This window comes from Patella vulgata, chromosome 5, assembly GCF_932274485.2.
Source record: "Patella vulgata chromosome 5, xgPatVulg1.2, whole genome shotgun sequence".
NCBI lineage: Eukaryota > Metazoa > Mollusca > Gastropoda > Patellidae > Patella > Patella vulgata.
Window position 1 is genome coordinate 64,452,690 of NC_065883.2, and position 18,812 is coordinate 64,471,501.

An 18,812-nucleotide genomic window follows, 5' to 3' on the forward strand; every position below is an offset into this window, starting at 1 on the left:
TGCACTCAAACACTACAACTTATATAAAATGTCTAGATTTTCCTCATTTGAACAGTCATCAGAATGAGCACCAGACTTGATCAAAAATCAAATTGGTTCAGCTCGTATAGGGTAACAAGACTTTCTATCTATAGTTTACACAATACTCGCTCAGAGATTAAGGCGTTGGCTAACTAACTGGGAGTTTGTGTTCGATGCAGATGTTGGCAGAGAGAAAGTTCATTAGGATTTTTTAGTGTGGTTCCCACTTATCAGTAGTGTAGGGCAAGGGAAAATGCATAGTCATTCGGATGTGACAAAAAACTGACTTCCTCTCCCATGTACAGACTGGTGTGCACATAAAAGAACCATTGACAGTTGGAATTCAAAATAATTAGTAGACCGCTGTCCAGGCAAAATTTCCCACATAGCACACAGCATGTTGTATGCCCGTATTCATTAACCCAGTCGGAGTAGGACAGGACGCTAAACCCCATTTTATAATGGCTTAGAGGTCGACTAGTATCAAAAATATTTGATAAAAGTTACACTTACAAATTCATGAATGATACACAAATTAATATACATCCTGCCTGTTTCAGTAATTAAAACATCCCTAAACTTTGAGGGGTCCCAGATACGTATGCTCTTGGTGCTCTTGCAATAATATAGACTGATAGACTGCCATAAATACAATAGTGTAACAACTTTGTAAGTTAATGTCCTTTTCCAGGAAAATTTTCTAGACTGGGTACTAAATTTTATTGTTACCCAATCTAGGGTTCTTTCACTTGTCGTGGTTTATAATGGTATAAATATTTATTTTCTTTAAACTTTTTAATAACAACTGATGTACAAAAGATGAATGTAAATGGACTGTCAAGTCATATTATTAAAGCTTTTCTAGAACAACAGCAATTCCCTGACCACCTCCAATACATGCTGTTCCAAGACCATATTTGCCATTAATTCTCCTCAGTTGATGAGTGAGGTGGCCTGTTATTCTAGCTCCCGAAGCACCTAGAGGGTGGCCCAAAGCAATAGCACCTCCACAAGCATTTGTAATATCCATATTTAGTCCAAGTTCTTTAGCCACAGCCAAAAATTGGGGGGCAAAAGCTTCATTCACCTCTACCAGATCCATTTTACCCAAATCCTGTCCTGCTGCTTTTAAAGCTGCCTTTGAAGACGGCACTGGACCAATTCCCATGATAGATGGATCACATCCTGATATCCCATAAGAAACAAGACGTGCTAATGGTGTTAAGTTATGTTTCTTGACGGCTGCTTCACTCGCCAATATTAATGCACCAGCTCCATCACAGACACCAGAGGCATTCCCAGCTGTAACTGTTCCATCTTTTTTGAAAACAGTTGGCAATTTGGCTAATTTATCAACAGATGTAACACGAGGATGTTCATCTACTTCAAATACTTCTTCCCCTTTTTTGCCTTTTACTTTCACTGGTGTTATTTCTGCCTTAAAATAGCCGTTCTGATTTGCTTCATTCCATCGTGTCTGAGTTTTGAAGGCAAATTCATCACATTCTTGACGAGTTATGTTATATTTTTTGGCTAGGTTTTCGGCTGTTATACCCATTGGTAGTGAAATATAACTGTCTGTAAGCCCTGCCCATAGTGTGTCTTCCAGCTTTAAATCCTGCCCTAGTCTGGTACCGAATCTGATATTACGTACAGCAAAGGGGGCTTGACTCATATTTTCAGTCCCCCCAACTAAAACTACATCACATTCTCCAAGTTCTATCTCCTGAGCCCCATTAACAATGGCTTGGAATCCTGACCCACACAATCTATTCACAGTTAGAGCTGGACTTTCTGTTGGAACACCACACTTAAGACCAACATGACGTGCTAAATAAGCTGCATCGTTTGAAGATTGGATAACATTTCCAAACGTCACAGAGTTGACTATTTCAGGATTAACATTGCCTGAAGCCAGAGCTCCTTGTGTAGCTAAACTAGCGAGATCTGTAGAAGTTAGTCCAGCTAGTTTTCCTCCATATGTTCCAAAAGCTGTTCTCTTTGCAGCTACAATAAATACACCATTAACAGCCCTTGAAAGCGCCATTTTACTTGCAAGAGTTGACGAGATGACCGGTATGCGCAAAAAACAGTCTGATGGGCTTGGACTTTGAAACAATGTAACACGTGACTGTCACATGACCAAATTCAGGTGGAACTGTTACTATAAAACGTTATCACGTGACTTTAAATGGCCATCGAATAAAGTCAAGAAATAAACGTAAACAAACGAACTTATTGAAGGATATATTTATGTGGATTATGTCTGACTAGAAGATATGAAAAACGCCGAATTGTGAAAAGACAACACATTTAAATATAAGAGAAGGTACTCGATGACTTTTATCCTAATAAAAAATGTTTGGTAAAAATACACGAGTGTCGAATTCACTTAATAACTTCAGACACATTTTCTGCACTGTTGACAAAGTGATAGTGGTTTTCATTACTTTGGTACAAAGGTCGATATAAAAGTACATAAAAAAAACATGTGAAGACGTCGATACAAAGGTCGATGGTAATTTAAAAACAACAAAAAAGGAACTACTGCCTTTCACTTTTTATACAAAACCCTTACATTCTTACAAACATGCATTAAATTGGGCATATTGGACAACTCAACCTGTCACAAAATTAATGAAGGACTGGTACTGGTAGGCCTATTTAATTTATTTAAATGTGTAATTCCTAAATATGTCTTTCGAAATGAATAAACCATCAAAATTCAGAATTTATGGTCAGAATAGTACGTGTTGCATCTCAAAACAAACATTAAAGTCCATATATTATTTCTCATTTGATAATAATGCTTAGCTGTGTATGATTTACTTTGTGAGAATATCCTATAAAGGACTATCTGCACAACTGCTTTCAAAGGAAGATCAGACGGTCATGTTAAGAATATGGCCATGATTGGAAAGTACTGGAATGTAGGCATATGTGAAATGTACAATTGAACAGGATATTGTCAGCAGAAATTCAGACAAATTCCTAGGATCACTTGAAATACCGGTGGGGTTACATGTACATGTAGTGACAAATATTGTCTCTAATTGACTTGTTTGCTGGAAAATCAAAATGTTCATCTTTCAGGGAATTACTCATAGAAATTGTATTTTATAGCAAGAGCATCATTAAATAAAACAAAATGGTTAATAGAAGAGTATTTGTTGTTGGAGTGGGTATGACAAAATTCGAAAAGCCATTTGCCAAAAAATGGGACTATCCTGATATGGCAAGAGAAGCAGGTAAGAGAGACAGAGTTTGCTGAATAGTTCACATTCTTGTACTTTTGTAGATAGAAATGAAATGGGGTTTAACGTTCTATTGTTCTGCTCCTACTGGGTTAAAGAAGATGGGCATATGCCAATGGATACACAGGACCTCGGTTTTTCATCCCATCCAAATGACTACACATCTGATAAGGGGAACCACGTCTCAGTCAGATTTTCAAAGAGAAGATCAAGATACATAGCATATGATCTGTCAGGTGTCGGGGTTTCACTCGGTTCTTTTTACATGGGACTGATATTAAACCGCATCAGTTACATATCTACTTCTATTTAGTTCCCTGTTTTATATGGAACTTATTGACTGTGAAGTTGCTTATCGTCGGTGAAGTGTCAAAAGGGTGTATCTAAGAATTTCTAAAGATTACGAAATAGAACCTTTTGCATTTCAAAATTTCCACAAATCAAGATACAACATTTGGACACATGATACCCAGAATAGTTCTAATTGGCATAGAGATACACAGCTTAGAAAGAAATGTGCATATTAATTGGGAGATTTTAAAAATGCAAAAAAGTGTATTTGACTATTTTCCCGAGATACACCCTTTTGACACCTCACCGACGTTATACTTTATTATCCATTAACTTTATTAAACACTTTGTTTGAGAGCTTATCACCTATTAATAACCCAACTGTTTATTAAGTACAGGTCCTTGATTTGATTTTAATATTAGTGTAAAAATCTTTATCATTTCATTTGTATTTTGGTATTTTTATTAGGTTTTATTTATATTTATTGAGTACAGTATTGTATATTATGTATATTTTGCTTTTTATGTAATTAAAAATTTACCAATTCAAACCAGGTACCCGGTGACACTGACTTTACTGTGTATGTTTTCCTAATAGACTGATCATTGCTCAAACTTGCATAGAATGGTGGGCAAGGATTGCACATTATTATATTGATAATATTGTTTCATTTAATTTGTCTAATTAGGGCAAGCTGCATTAGGTGATGCTGGTTTACAGTATAGTTCTATACAAGCAGCAGTAGTAAGTTATTGCTATGGTGAACCAACAAGTGGACAAAGGGCTATCTATGAATTAGGTCTGACTGGTATACCTGTCTTTAATGTCAATAATAACTGTTCATCTGGCTCCACAGCTCTCATGTTGGCTAAACGTCTTATTGAGAGTGGTACAGAGGATTGTGTGATGGCTTTAGGTATGAATGTCTGATTTCTTTATGTTAATTTAAAAGGACTTCCCCATAAACTCCATCGAAGTTGCCACACTGACTCTTATCATAAATTAGCTGGATAATCCCAGTATGTGAGGGCAGTCATGGACTATCACAGTAGTATTTAGAGTCGTTTCTCTCTTCTGGGGGAGATAGAAATTGATGCCAAGGAAGGGTTGATTTATAACTCCAAGAGCAATGGTGTATTATCGCTGCAAACGAGTTATAATTGCAGCAAGTGGACATGTTTACTAAGCTAGACAGACAGAATTTTGTATAGCAGAGACAAAACATTATGCATTATTGTTTACAGTAGCCTATATTATTACTACAATTAAACCATACATGTACTTTCAAAATACATACAACTAGTTTTGCTTCAATGTTTTCCGTTGGATTTCTTTTTCAGGCTTTGAAAAAATGGAGGGAGGTTTATCTGAAAGATACACAGATCGCACATCACCAGTTAAACGACATATGGCTCACATGACTACGCTAGGGGCTAATCCAGACCTTATACAACCTCGAATGAATAACATGACCTCAGATGTAATAAAACTGTTTGTATATGCAGGACGAGAGTATTTAAAAAAGTACCCGTCTGCTAAGTACGAAGATTTTGTGGAGATTGCTTACAAAAACAGAAAACAGGGTTTGAATAATCCTAATGCTTCTCTTCCAAGATTACCCAGTAAAGACACAATTAGTAAGAAAGCGGTGTTGTCTTATCCCATTACCTTCTGGATGAGTGCACCAACAGCAGACGGCAGTGCTGCAGCCATTGTTTGTTCTGAAGACTTTGTTAAGAAGAATGGGTTACAAGGACAAGCTATTGAAATAAAAGCACAACATATGGTTACTGACCTTCCTTCAACTTTTGACAAGAGTTTCATGGATCTATCCGGCTACACTATGGCAAAGATAGCAGCAGATAAGTGTTATAAAGATTCTGGTATTTCTGCTCAAGATATCGATGTAGCAGAGGTCCACGACTGCTTCTCATGTAATGAGCTGTTTATGTACGAGGCTTTGAAATTTTGTGATGAAGGGAATGGATATCGTTTAATCCGGGACAGCACATGGAAACAAAATAGTAATGGTGGAGAAGTATGTGTATTAGGAAATGGTTTAGTTGTTAATCCTTCAGGTGGATTAGAATCTAAAGGTCATCCTATAGGAGCAACAGGTAAGATCTTGTTTGTAAGACAACACTGAATCTGAAAGCCAGTCATTGTGAGAATAATGAAAGCTTTGAGAGTTACAAAAGTTATTTTGGTCAATATTGCCTCTATCAACACTGGTCAGTTTGTGATGGGTGTTTTTCATGTGACAGAGTATGCATACTCTTTACAGTACACCTGATATCATTTGCCATTGATCTAATATGCAGGAGGAATATTATATTGTGGTGGGTTCATGTAGCAGAAAGCTTGATTACCTTTGAGCATGTAGGCTTGAGTTGTAAGAGAGAGAGAGAGCGATGGGATTTAACATGCACTTGACACAAACTAGGTCATTTTGGGACTAACATGGTTCAGTTACATTTCAATAATTTGTATGCACGGCAATCGAAACGCCATTTCACTCAATGACAGACCTTACGGTTTCACATGCACATGTTAATCCACTAGCCCCCCCCCCCTTTCAAGTCATTAGGATTGGACAAAAAACCAAGGTCACATGTATACATTAGCGTGATCGTAAAAGAAAAGTTGACAGTTGGAATTCGAAATAAGTGTAAGCCATAGCACACCTGTCAGGGCAAAATTATCCTGATAGCACACTGCGAGGTATATATGTCTTTAGCACCCCGATCGGTGATATTTTGGATTGAGGTATACTTCATCTATCACTATATACTCATAGATCAATGGACTTAGACTGCTTGGTAGTGCAGAGCGTCAGTAATAATGCTGGCTCACTAACCAAGAGGTCTTGATGATGGCTGAGACACTTCAGTCAGGTTTCCCCTTGTCAGTGCTGCAAGAAAGGAGTCTGGAAAGGAAAACCAGTTAATAGGGCAGAACGGACTGAAAACCGAGGTCCACCCATGTAAGGTACTCATTTGTGTGTATGTCAGTGAAGAATTGACATGAAATTTGATGTGAAAAGTAGGCGAAGATGCCGGTTTGTCAGGGCCAAATTTCCCTCATATCACACTGCATGGTGTATGTCTGCCTTTTTTTGTCTAGTTGGTGCAGAAAAGTAGGTTGTCAATCCCCATTTCATTTCATTTCATTTATACATTTAATCTTTATGTTTTTTCAGGTCTGGCACAGTGTTTTGAACTGGTCAATCAACTACGAAGTAAATGTGGAAAACGACAAGTAGATGGCGCTAAAGTTGCACTTCAACATAATTTTGGTATAGGTGGCGCTGCCGTAGTAACTTTATATGGCCAGTATAGCCCTTCTTTTACAGCCAGACTATAATACATGTATCAGGTTTATTCAGGAAGGATTTTAGTACCAGAACATATTTGCTCATATATCTAGTTTTATAAAATGAAATTACGTGTGTGATTTATTATGATAAAGACTGTAGGATATTCAGACATAATGTCATAGCACAGAACGGATAAGGTGGCCGATTTATCATTGGGTTAGTTTTAGTGTAAAAAAATTACTTCCAGTGTCATTTTGTTCGCAGGCATATATGACATTATATGCTGGATTCTGACGTAAACATCAAAACCTCAAGTTATTTAAATGACAGTGCTGTGAATATTCCACATATATGTGAATAATCAATTCTGGAGTATAATATTACTATATATTATGGTGTGACAGAATTACAGCTGTGAATTATTAAGTATATAATACATACTCTAGACTATTACATGTGTACCAAATAAAACTATAATGAAGACAATATGTGAACAATGAGGACTATTTTATATGCATTGTATATCGTATAATATTTGCCATTGTGTCATAAATGAAGAAATGTGTATATAACTAAATTTGTTAATTTTGATATTTGTATAAATGGAGGTGACTATATAAAATTGATTTACAAATACAAGTTAATAAGTATGAAAATAAAATTCAACTACAAATGTCACAAGTTATTAAGTATGTAAATAACTGAATCGAATTATAAACCGGTTTGACCTGCACAGGGAGGAAAATTCAAGAGCGTCTTGGCATGGTGTCGGGCACAATACAGGGTATTCTAACTTAGTGTAGGTAACCTTTTTTTGTCAAATGTGCCACTTCGCTCAAAACCAGCTTTCAAATTATTTCTATGAAAAATCCCTACGCCCAAACAAAATATAGCCAATCCCTACTTTGAGACACACTAGAGGCTAAAGTTATCACCCAACTGACTTATAAAGAGTTGGCCATTATTGCTATATTAATTCAAAAATAGATGACAAAAAAAGAAAATGTTGAGAATTTCAATCAAATTACTTTGTTCTGAACGGAATTGTCACTGTTGGAAGTTTGGACTAGAAATAGACCTCAATTGTGTCTATGAGAATTGGCGATCGTTTGACAGACGATAACTCCACCCACATATTCTTGATTATCAAGTAACATGCTCAATGGCTATGGTAACCTCGCTTGGCAGGCCTTTCATCACCAGTTTCCGGTAGTGACATCAGCGACTAACAGTAAATGTTGGCTTGGTCCGCCATTTTTTCATTTAATTTTAAATAGACTACTGTTTAAATCTAAACTGTATCCAAGCCATCATTTGGTGTAAATAAAGGTCTAATTAATAATTTCTATAACATCTGAAGCCTAAATAAAGACTTGCAATAGGCAGATTTAGCTCTTGCATAATGTATGCTTAATAAAAGGCGTATAACTATGGGAGTTATTTATTAAATGTGAGTGTATAAAAAGTTAAATAACACTGTGCATGTTAATATACTGATTTACATATTCCTGAAGCAATGGCCCGATAAATCCCTCTCTGGCCATTGCTGGATTGGCTTCTGATACTTGAGGTTTTGAGGGAGTTTGTCTATTCTTCCCGTTCAATCAAATCTATCCCAAGTAAAGCAACATGACGGCCCTTCGTTTAATCTGGGTCTTCCCTAAAACTTTGGACAGTGATATAAGGTATTAAAATCGGTGAATGTATGTTCGTCTCCAAACAGTATTGTTTACATTGTTTTCCATTTGATAGCCTCATTTGTCATGCAGTTAGTTTTTCTGCAATATTCTGCTATGCACTGGTTAATTGGGCATAATAAAATCGTGAGTCATGACGTAACGTTATGTAAACATATTTGGTCCAATTTGGAGCTCTGTTTTAAGTGTAATGCTTTTGTACCGTAGTTAGCTATTGGTTTTTAATCGGACCATTGACCAGTCATAATTTGGAACAGAAATTTGTCTTCGTTAAAGCAGTGTTTAGTGGGATTAGGTATAATCAAACAAAACACTGCGAGGAGTATGACTGATTTAACACCCGCACAAAATTCAAAACACCAACACAAAATGTGATCCCATCCACTGTATTATCGTTGCTGCGTTTCCAAACTGATGTATCTCGATTCAATGAATGAAATGATTTCTTATTTTGAAATGTAATATTAAAGGAGCTATTACTGATACTGGTTGGGAGCCGCAGTGGCACAGTCAGTAAGCTGCTTGCTCACTAACCCGAAGGTCTCAGGTTCAATCCAAGGTGTTGTCGCTGGCACTGGAAGGAGGGCCTGATATGGACAGTGTCTAGTCGTTCAGATGGGATGGAAAACCGAGGTCCTGTGTACTCATTGACAGTTAACATTCAGAAATAAGTGTAGGTCGTAGTGCCACTGCCCAGGCAAAACTCCCCTCCTAGCACACTGATATTGTTGTACTTGAATAGGGTGAGTTTACTCTCAGAAATTTGTAATATTATTATTTGTAGTTATTAATAAATTCAAACCAGTAAACATATGGGTCACTATGAATATAGTGACAAATTGTCTAACTTCAAGTATTCTAGCCCGTCTTATTTAAATCCTATTTGTATTTTAACATGAGAGGATGAACCCTCTCAATACTCAGTGTTCAGCATGTTTTTTTCCAGAATTATGTCCCCTTTTCTGCCAACCTTGTGAGTGCTAAAGAGGCTACAATTTTTAAAAGACTTTTTCAAAAGCTTGTAGGCAAACAGGATCCTTATCAAACTTGGTCTTAGTTTTCTTAGTTCCAGATAAGCTACTGCCTGGCTTTCTTTTGTTTGAGGCAAAGCTGCTGTATTTCAAAGTTTTGCGTGGCTATCTTATTTCATTGTATATGTGTGTTTATAAAAGCAAGTAACAAGAGATTTGTCAAAAATTATTTTACTTTATACAAATATTACACATATATTCTAACAATAGCTGTTGTCACACTGACGCCTGTCTTATTATGCGATTCTGAAAAGGAGAAAAAATAAACTTTTAAAAGAATAAGACAAAGGTACCTGAACTGGGTGACAGTTATTTCTGGTGATCAAATAGCTAGTCATTTTTTAAGCCAATTGCGGTATTTAGCAAGAAATATTGTAATTGTATCACAATACCAAGTTTATATGAAATAAAGAAAATATTTACTAATATGCATAATCAATGCACCATAACATGGGAAATAAAATGAGAAGTGTCTAACACATGGAGTAGCTCTGGTTTCCTACCCGAAGTTCAAGAGAATTATTGAAATAGAATTAAACCATCTGTTAGTCCCAAAATTACCTTGTCAGTGTGGAGTGACCCCATTTCGCATTTGTAAGTTAATGGACAGGTCTGATTTTTAAAAAATTTCAAAATGGGACAGCACATTGCATTATTGCTTATAAATTATTTCTGCAATAAATATATTGATTACTTACTTTAATAAAATGTAAAGAGTTGGTTGTATGTAATCCTAAACTTCTAATTAAAACTAGAGGTGAAAAATTTGTTGTATATAATCTCTGTAAACCATCAATAGTTGCCATCACAGGTATCACATGTCTTTGTCTTCTTGTTTCATATTCTAACAGATGTTTTAATGAACCTTGAAAAATAAAATTTCTTTCTAAATTTCTCTTAAAGGCTCAATACCACTCTTGCTGTAACTGAATAATATGTCCCAATCTATATTCTGGTCAACAAATTGTACTATGTTTACAATATTCCAATTAATTGATGATACAAATTTCATCTTAACACAGTACCTAATTTAAAAAATTGGAAAAATTCAACTAAATGATTTGAAAAGCCTGACGTAAAGCTTTTCAAATGTGACATGGATTTAAAAATATTTTTGAACCCTTTGGACAAGTAAAATAGGATTTAATGGATAATTTACACAACAGGTAGGACACTAACACATCTATTACTTAGAATAAGGCTATTTTTTATTTTCTGGAACTGTCAAGCCAGCAAGAGTGTTATTGTCCCTTTAATATTTTCAAGTGGAAATTTAACCTGACAAAGCCATAATAACATGATTATGAAGATTTAAACATACATTATGCAAGAGCTAAATCTGCCTATTGGAGGTCTTTCTTTAGGCCTGAAATGTTTTCTAAATTATTAATTAGACTTTAATTAACTGATCCAGGCCATAATCAATTCTTGTTGGCATCGGATTTCTCGGATATTAAATAGATTAGAACGGTTCACACATATTTTGATTTAATCTAAAAATGGAGGAGCGAGACTTAGCTTCGAACAACCAGTACAGTGGTTGAAATTTTTGCACACGTCCTGTTAAATCTTCAAAGGCTATCTTCGCTCGCAATAAAGTAATTTGAATGAAATTTTCAAATTATTCATTTGACATGATCTATTTTCGAACTATTATAGCAAGAATGGCTGGCTCTTTATCTAAATCTTACATAATGTATCTTTAAATATAATTTCAATCTGGAAATCAATTTAGACATTTCCACAATAATATAAATATTAATCTGAAAAGTCCTCCCTTTAATATCAGGCCCCAGATATACCCACAATCTCGAAGTCATCTGTACTAGCTCATCAATGTCAACTTAAAGGAGCTAAGTCGCTAATATTTGGGACATAGAAATTGACACAAATGGGTCGCAACGCATACAATAATGTAATATAAATGTATATAAATTGATTTACATTCAATAGTTTCTGTTTTTACTGTAATTTCTAATCAGTTAGGTTTGGCGAAATACGCCAGTATTCTCAATCGAATTTCAATCTCTAGCGTCTGGTTTTTCCAGTGTACGCCGATAGTATTTATTGGGCATGCTCTCCAGATGAGAATATAGCGTCACTGTTTGACATGACTCGTGGAATATGCCTAGCCTCGTTTTCCGAGTCCCTTATTACAAATAGCTCTGAAACGCATTATGGTACACGATTCGTGTACCAATTGTAAAATGTTTATTTTGTCTTAAATAGTGGATATCAGAAGGTATATCTTTTCCCTGTAAGATCACAAAATCAATGTTAATTTAAAGCGACAAATAAATCGTGTTTTCAATGTCGAAGATTTCTGATGATATTGAGTTAGAGACTTAGCTACTTTAACTTGATCTAAACTCAAAATATTTCAAATCCTGCTTCCTCACCTCATCAGACAAGATAAGCTACATCGACACCAGGAATAACAAAATTCATAACAAATACTAAATAACTACCTGGGTCACTGCCTAGACCAACTGCTTTTGTTAATATTTCATTTAAACAGGAAACATCTCCAAATCCTAGATTGACCCCCTGACCAGCTAAGGGATGAATTCTGTGAGCAGCATCACTGGAATGTATTTCAACAATTATAAATCATAGGATGAAAATGTCAGAAATTTATGGTATATCTACAATATTGGCAAATTTACAGGTGAGAAACTTATTTAAAGAGCAAATAAAATGACCATATCAAAGCGGTATGTACTTAAAACCAGTGTGATTATATGCACCAATTACACCAAATGATAAGTTATTTGATTGTTCGATACTTTGGAACATGATAACTTTTATTTTATTTGGGTTAAAGGGATGAAACTTGGTGCACAGTGATTTTCTGCTTAGGCTAAACAGAGATAAGTAAACTGATCTGTAGATGTTTTGGTACATGATTACTCAGATTCTAATTGAATAAGACTTGACAATGGTAAAACATGGTGTATAATTTCATGACGTCAATACCTTGGCTAATCAGAGTGATAAGCAATTTGATAGCTTAATGCTTTGCAAACAATTAACATGTGTTGTCTATTCATTGTCCCCCCCCCCCCCCCACACCTTTCGAAGAAAGCAGGGAACTATTAAAATGGGTCTGTCTGTCTGTCCTTCGTTCTGTCACACTTTTTGGGACACAATTACTCTCCTTCTAATTGAGCTAGAATGTTCAAACTTGGTGTAAGTGTTTGTTAGGTGAATGCCTTGATGGAGTTCGAAGATTAGCCTTCTCGGCTTATTCTAAGCAGAGATAAGCAATTTGGCACACAATAACTTTGATTCTATTTCAGTGAGAGTGGTGAAACTTGGTGTATAGTTTCATTATATCAATACATTGACTAAGCTTGATAAGCAGAGCGATAAGCAATTGGATTAGTCAAGACTTTGGGGCTCGATAACTTTGATTCTAATTAAGTGAGAGTGATGAAACTTTGTGTATAGTTTCATTACATCAATACCTTAACTAAGTTTAATGATGAGCATTTTCTGCTTAGGCTAAGTAGATACTTCAATCTGATTGATTAAGAATCTGGAACATAATAACATGCCTTCTAATTGAGATAGACTGTTCAAACTTGGTGTTTATTAGGTGAATGACTTGATGAAACTTCGAAGATGAGCATTTTCCGCTCAGGGTAAGCAGAACATTAAGTAATTTGATTGACCCTGTCAGTGCTACTTATTACAACTTACTGTATTAATTAATGCTACTCAAATTACAACTTACCCTATCAATGCGATTCTAGGTTTAACATAATTAGAAGAATGTGTTAAAGATAACGGGAAAGCTGCTCGACTTTTTTCTTCCACACCTATAACTGTTGGTGGTAACTGTTTAGACACTGCACTGACTATGAACAATAAAATGGTCTATTAAATAACATTATCATTTGATCAATCCTGATGTACATAACAATATTGCTCTATCTGATAAATATTGCTAAGATCAAAAATCATATACAGTCTTGTCAGTACTGATTCAGTTTTTAGTATGACAACCAAAACATCTTAACAACATTTGTTCTTCAGCTTCTATGTTGACTGCTATACTTTATATAGTCATGTCATGGTATTACAACGACAGGCTTGCATTTGTCACATTTGTTAAACAAGGGTCCAGCCAGGTTGTCATTGCATTAGCGGTTGTTGAGCCTGGTGAACATCATCCTTCACTGCCAATCTATGGCTAAAATGTTTCTAATATATGATAATAAAACAGTGAGCTATGTTCTAAGCAAACAGTGGCTCAGTGATTAAGACGTTGGCTAGCTAACCTGCATGCAAAGAACCCTTGACAGTTAGAATTCTTAATAAGAGTAGGGCATAGTGCCACTGCATGGGCAAAATTTCCCTCATAGCACACTGTATGGTGTATGCCCGTCTTCATTAACCCAGTCGATACAGAACAGAAGGACGTTAAACCCCATTTCATTTCTTTTGACTAAGCAAACAGGTTATACTGAGTCGCATAAAAATTGTACATAATACAATTTTTTTTAAATAAAATTACCTGGTAAGAGATTTTGTAAGATACTTGAAAATGATTCTAAAATTCTGCCTGTTAGGGGATCTTTATCATTATCGTTCCACTAGAAATAAAAATTAAATTCATATATAGACTAAAATAATACAGGTCTCTGATTTGAAACAGTCATGATTGAAAGAACAAATCTTAGCAATTTATATTAACGCCAAAAGGTAAAATCAACAAATCTAACCAACTCTATATCAGGGTTCTTGTTTCAGTTATATTTGCCTGTTTTGACTGACAGTGAAATCCACCACCTTGAGAACCTACCTGTCAGTCAATCTACATGTCATAAAATCAGAATTTCACAGAAATTAATCTTAAAGACAATACCCTCATGGGAAAAAAATTTCATGGTAATCTGCAGTGAATAGAAATATGGTAAAAAAAAAAAAATGACCAGCTGGCAAAAATTTCGAATTGAAAGCCCTGCTCTTTAATAATGGATTTGGTTTAAAGAAAGATGACAATAGATAGTAAATACAACTACTTACAAAAGCGTCCTTTACTGCATCTACAAAACTGTCTTCTGGTATATTTAATAAATTCTTGGCATTTTCTGGTGTAGTTGACCAGACTAAGGAACTGAGATTAGCACTTAACTGAAAGAACAGTGAAATTTAAAATACAACTATTTACATGTTGGATTAAATAAGCTACAGGGTTGAAGCTACTCTTTGTATCTTGTGTAAACAACAAAAAAACCCAGTCAAATCAATGAATAATTCTGTCAATTTAATGAACCTATGGTGCACAGGGCCTTCAAAGAAAAGTTCAATAGAACATTAAGTATGTGAGTCATTAACCCTGTTTACATTACAAATGTTAAGAGTGCCAGGAAGTGCCGAGAACTAACAGTTCATTTTTTTGTAGTGTAAACAGGCCAAACATAACAGCGCCGTACTACTGAGAACCGTGCAAATGTGGACCAATGCATTGAAACAGTCTCTGCACCGTTCTCAGTAAGGCACAGTTTCATTTTTGTAGTCTTATTGCTATCCGGTCTCAGAACAGTTCTCGATAGTACAGATTTCTGTGCATGCGTCAGCATTATTTACGGTGACCCTTTTCCCTGTGACTGGAATTTACTTTTCTGTGAAAGTTTCACATTTAATCTGCCAGCCACTGTTTTGAGAACAGTTTTTGTATGGCAATGTAAACAGAGCAATTTAATGAATTTTATCTAATAAATAAAACATCAATAAGTTTGTTCAATTTTATCCTTACCGGTAAAAGAGCAATGGGACCTGTTTTAAGAAATCTTTGCCAAGCAACTGTATTTTCTACTGACTGTAAAAAAATAAATATTTTAAAAATAAAACTGTTTGCTGCTGTATAGATCTTATTTGCATATAATCTTTTTCCACAAGGACCCATCTTATCTTTTTATATCAGACTCAATCTTAGATGTAAGAAAACATGTATGTGAATGAAATGTGGTTTCAGCACCAACTAGGCTAATATGAAGATGGGCATACCCAATGTAATTTACTTATGATGGAAATTGTGCTAGAAGAGTGTTGGATTTCCAACTGTCAGTATCCTTAAAGTGCTACAAATGGTATGCGCAGGACCTAAATATTGCATCTCATCTGAATGACAAGATAATCTATAAGAGGAAACTGGGTTGATAAATTCTGAGGAACTGTCTCGTTCAACACTGGGATCAAACTCCAGGTTAATGAACATAACCACTGAGCAACTGTGGTCATGTGAATATTTAATCTATCATAGGTTTGTCGAGTGGAAGTTAAACCCCATTTCTCTCTCTCTATTATTGGTTACTGTAATTTTGGAATAACCTTAGTCCACTGACATTGACTGTTTCATTTTTTTTTTACCTCAGATAAATGAAGTGTTGCTACCACTGCCATTTGTTTATAGTCTAAATTCATTGTGTGAAAATTTGATTTTTCTCGAATACTTGATCGAAACCCATCAGCTCCAATCTGAAAAAGATAAGTGAGAAATTGATGTAATAAAAGCCACGAAATAGACCAATAACCCCAATCTTGTAACTTTGCATTAGTTACCCCATGTTATCCATGCTGGCTATTAAATTTTATTCTGTGTAAGCTTATTCAAATGCTCACTAAAATAAAATAAAAACACATAATCCAGCCTTAATCAGGCATGTTTCCACTACTGCATTTAATTGAAACAGTCATCTACATGTATGTTGTGAAAATATATTCACAACTCCAGGTAATAAGTCCCAGAGCAACCATGAGAAAAATCTGTCTCCACCATATTTTTCAGTCTCCTTTTTAGGGGGAAGAAATTATTCCCTGAGTGTGCCTGTGCTGTTTTCATCCTACGTTAAAACACATTATTTCTCACCAATAAATCTGTTCTAAGTGATTGTCCATTTGATAAATTGACTGTAAGCCACGATTCTTTATTGCCTTCATCATCAATTTCACCAGGAAATTTATAACTAGTAGCAGAAGTACTGTAATGTATCTCAACGTTGTCTCCTGCTGCATTTAGTCTGTTCATAATGGCTGCTAATATGACGTCATTTTCCACAATATAAGCCAAATCATCATTTAGGTCTTCATTATTAAAGGTGATTAAGGCATCTGAACACGCATCCCAAACCTGATAAAATAATAAAAAAGTGTCAAAATAAAAATAAACGTACGAAATGTAACACTGTCACCACCAGTAAGTTTTAACATCTTAAAATGCAAATCATAGAATTTTATTTATCAAACACAATGGTGATATTAACTTCTGATATCTGCTAAGAAAAAGTTATCTCCTGTGATTTCCATGTTAATTAATCATTCATTCATGGACATTTGTGTGTTCTATTTGTGTAAAGAAATAAAACTTCCAACATTCATTTCATTGCATAAACAGTAAGTTTTCTAAATGAATACATAACGATTGTCAAGACAAAACACTGATAGGTTGCCAGGCAACGAAACATGCCCACAGAAGCTAAGTCGATATCAATAACTATCCTCTGTGGAGAATTCACATGGTTCTACAAAGTTATCAAGAGCAATAAGTTGCTTAACATTTTTAAACCAGATCAGATGATAAAAGTAGTCTGTTGAGAGAATGTAGATATCCACTGAGATAGACAGGTGGTTGCGAAAGCAATATGACAAAATTTCCATGCTGGCGTGTAAGAATTACCTGACCTGCATTCTTTTAACCGGCTGATATCTCATTTCCTTTATTTCATTCCAGGCTCCAAAACCTGTAATTTAATAAGTAAAATAAAAAAACTCAACATATTTACTGTCCATGTCATTATTTAGAGAAAACTAAAATTAAAGACAAAGTGTACAAATTTAATTTCTTAAATTCCTGTTGTTTTCTTGGGTAGGCCTACCTTAAAATGTGTAGCTCTAACAGAAAAAAACATTTATAATTAAATTTGCATAAAAAAGTATACAGTGTATCTTTATATTAATGTTAAACAGACATAAACAAAATTCTTAATATTATTTTAAATTCATACTTTCTAAAAGACGAACTGTTGCTGGGCTTAAAGCACATGTTCTGTTTGTATAGTTTTCTGGTAATATATATTTTCCTCTGTCTGGTGCTGCTTCTAATAAAATAATTTTCTTCTTTTCAAACATCTCATTGTGAGCTGAAAGTAAGATAGAAACAATCATAATGAAGTACAGCTACTTAGAGTGCACATAAGATGACCATTAAGGAATAAACATATGCATTTGGTCACTGTGATGTACGTCACTGACGCCTGCGGGGATTAAGAGTGTTTTTGATAATTGGCAAAGCCGTTTTTACGAGAGGTCTATATTTGCGACTTTGAGTGAAGATGGCCGATATAATTTTAATCAGATTGGCGTGAAATTGTTGTAAAGTGCATATAGTAGGCCTAACTACTGGCTACAAGTACAGAAAATTTTGTCTGGTGATCTTATATGCACTTTAAGATTAGGTACCGGTACCTAATCTCTCAATCTGTTGTGAGTCGCGAGAAGGAATCTAACTGTTGTGGCATTCACTGTTGAAAGGTTTTCTACACAACAATGAATGATTATTGTTGTTTATTCCATTTCAGAATTAAAATATAATACTACATGGAACCAGTATAGAGTTCTACTCAGGCAATGCCTGTTACATATTATTTGCAGTTATCCGACAGCTGTATCGCTACATTGGACTGGATATGTTTAATTAGTCAATATCATCTTATTATTTAGACGTTAGTCTTCTAACATTATAAACAAAATGAGTTTCCAGGGTTAAACAAAGGGCTCCAAATGTAGTTCAAAGCAAACATATCAGACCTCAATGTTTTCAACGATGTTCTTGTCACTAATGGATATAAAATGTCATATATAACAAGTTTCACTAAAATCAACTGATGGACAGACACTAACTAAATTACTAATGCAAAAAATAGTTGGAAGACTCGAATCAAACCTAAAGCACATGCCATGGCAGCTCCAACCATGCCACCACCAGAAATAACGATGTCAACATCTCTTGGGACAGAAGATGTGGAAGAAATATATCTGTGAATTATGTTTGATGATTTTGTATGTGTAGAAAAATGTAAATATTTGTTTGTGACATTGAAAAATGCTTTAACTCCAGCCATGATGGATTTTACTGACTTGGGAGTTGTCTTCCCTTGATTATTAGCAACGGATAAACTAAAATAAATACAGTTA

General features: G+C 35.0%; 3 protein-coding genes across 5 annotated transcripts; 1 reads left to right on the plus strand and 2 right to left on the minus strand.

Annotated features, from left to right (window-relative positions):
- Window positions 1-779: 779 nt before the first annotated feature.
- Window positions 780-2,153, minus strand: LOC126820316 (3-ketoacyl-CoA thiolase, mitochondrial). The gene has a single exon (XM_050548181.1). It carries the CDS (start codon window positions 2,066-2,068, stop codon window positions 872-874), a length of 1,197 nt encoding a protein of 398 aa, XP_050404138.1. The 5' UTR covers window positions 2,069-2,153; the 3' UTR covers window positions 780-871.
- Window positions 2,154-2,201: 48 nt separating this feature from the next.
- LOC126820314 (sterol carrier protein 2) lies at window positions 2,202-11,514 on the plus strand. Of its 3 annotated transcripts, none has more exons than XM_050548178.2 (5): window positions 2,202-2,350; window positions 3,145-3,269; window positions 4,256-4,483; window positions 4,908-5,684; window positions 6,767-11,514. In XM_050548178.2, the coding sequence occupies exons 2-5, from the start codon at window positions 3,170-3,172 to the stop codon at window positions 6,928-6,930; spliced, it is 1,269 nt and encodes a 422-aa protein (XP_050404135.1). In that variant the 5' UTR covers window positions 2,202-2,350; window positions 3,145-3,169; the 3' UTR covers window positions 6,931-11,514. The 3 variants fall into 3 exon arrangements, with proteins under 3 accessions (XP_050404135.1, XP_050404136.1, XP_050404137.1); XM_050548179.2 differs by having other exon boundaries at window positions 2,221-2,350; window positions 3,115-3,269; XM_050548180.2 differs by lacking the exon at window positions 2,202-2,350 and adding an exon at window positions 2,404-2,675.
- On the minus strand, window positions 9,767-18,759 carry LOC126820311 (ubiquinone biosynthesis monooxygenase COQ6, mitochondrial). The gene is made up of 12 exons (XM_050548175.1): window positions 18,562-18,759; window positions 17,624-17,758; window positions 17,301-17,359; window positions 16,489-16,749; window positions 15,990-16,097; window positions 15,376-15,438; window positions 14,643-14,750; window positions 14,131-14,209; window positions 13,348-13,471; window positions 12,080-12,195; window positions 10,310-10,476; window positions 9,767-9,857 (listed from the first exon to the last, which is right to left on the minus strand). The coding sequence occupies exons 1-12, from the start codon at window positions 18,737-18,739 to the stop codon at window positions 9,828-9,830; spliced, it is 1,428 nt and encodes a 475-aa protein (XP_050404132.1). The 5' UTR covers window positions 18,740-18,759; the 3' UTR covers window positions 9,767-9,827.
- Window positions 18,760-18,812: the final 53 nt, after the last annotated feature.

Coding starts and splice junctions, on each gene's coding strand:
- LOC126820314 (XM_050548178.2), top strand. CDS start 3,170: ATGGTTAATAGAAGAGTATTTGTTGTTGGAGTGGGTATGACAAAATTC. Junction 3,270..4,255: donor TGATATGGCAAGAGAAGCAG/GTAAGAGAGACA, acceptor TTGTCTAATTAG/GGCAAGCTGCATTAGGTGAT. Junction 4,484..4,907: donor GGATTGTGTGATGGCTTTAG/GTATGAATGTCT, acceptor TTTCTTTTTCAG/GCTTTGAAAAAATGGAGGGA.
- LOC126820311 (XM_050548175.1), bottom strand. CDS start 18,739: ATGGCTGGAGTTAAAGCATTTTTCAATGTCACAAACAAATATTTACAT. Junction 14,751..15,375: donor GTCCCATTGCTCTTTTACCG/GTAAGGATAAAA, acceptor CTGTTCTTTCAG/TTAAGTGCTAATCTCAGTTC. Junction 14,210..14,642: donor ATGCAGTAAAGGACGCTTTT/GTAAGTAGTTGT, acceptor TTTTATTTCTAG/TGGAACGATAATGATAAAGA.
- LOC126820316 (XM_050548181.1), bottom strand. CDS start 2,068: ATGGCGCTTTCAAGGGCTGTTAATGGTGTATTTATTGTAGCTGCAAAG.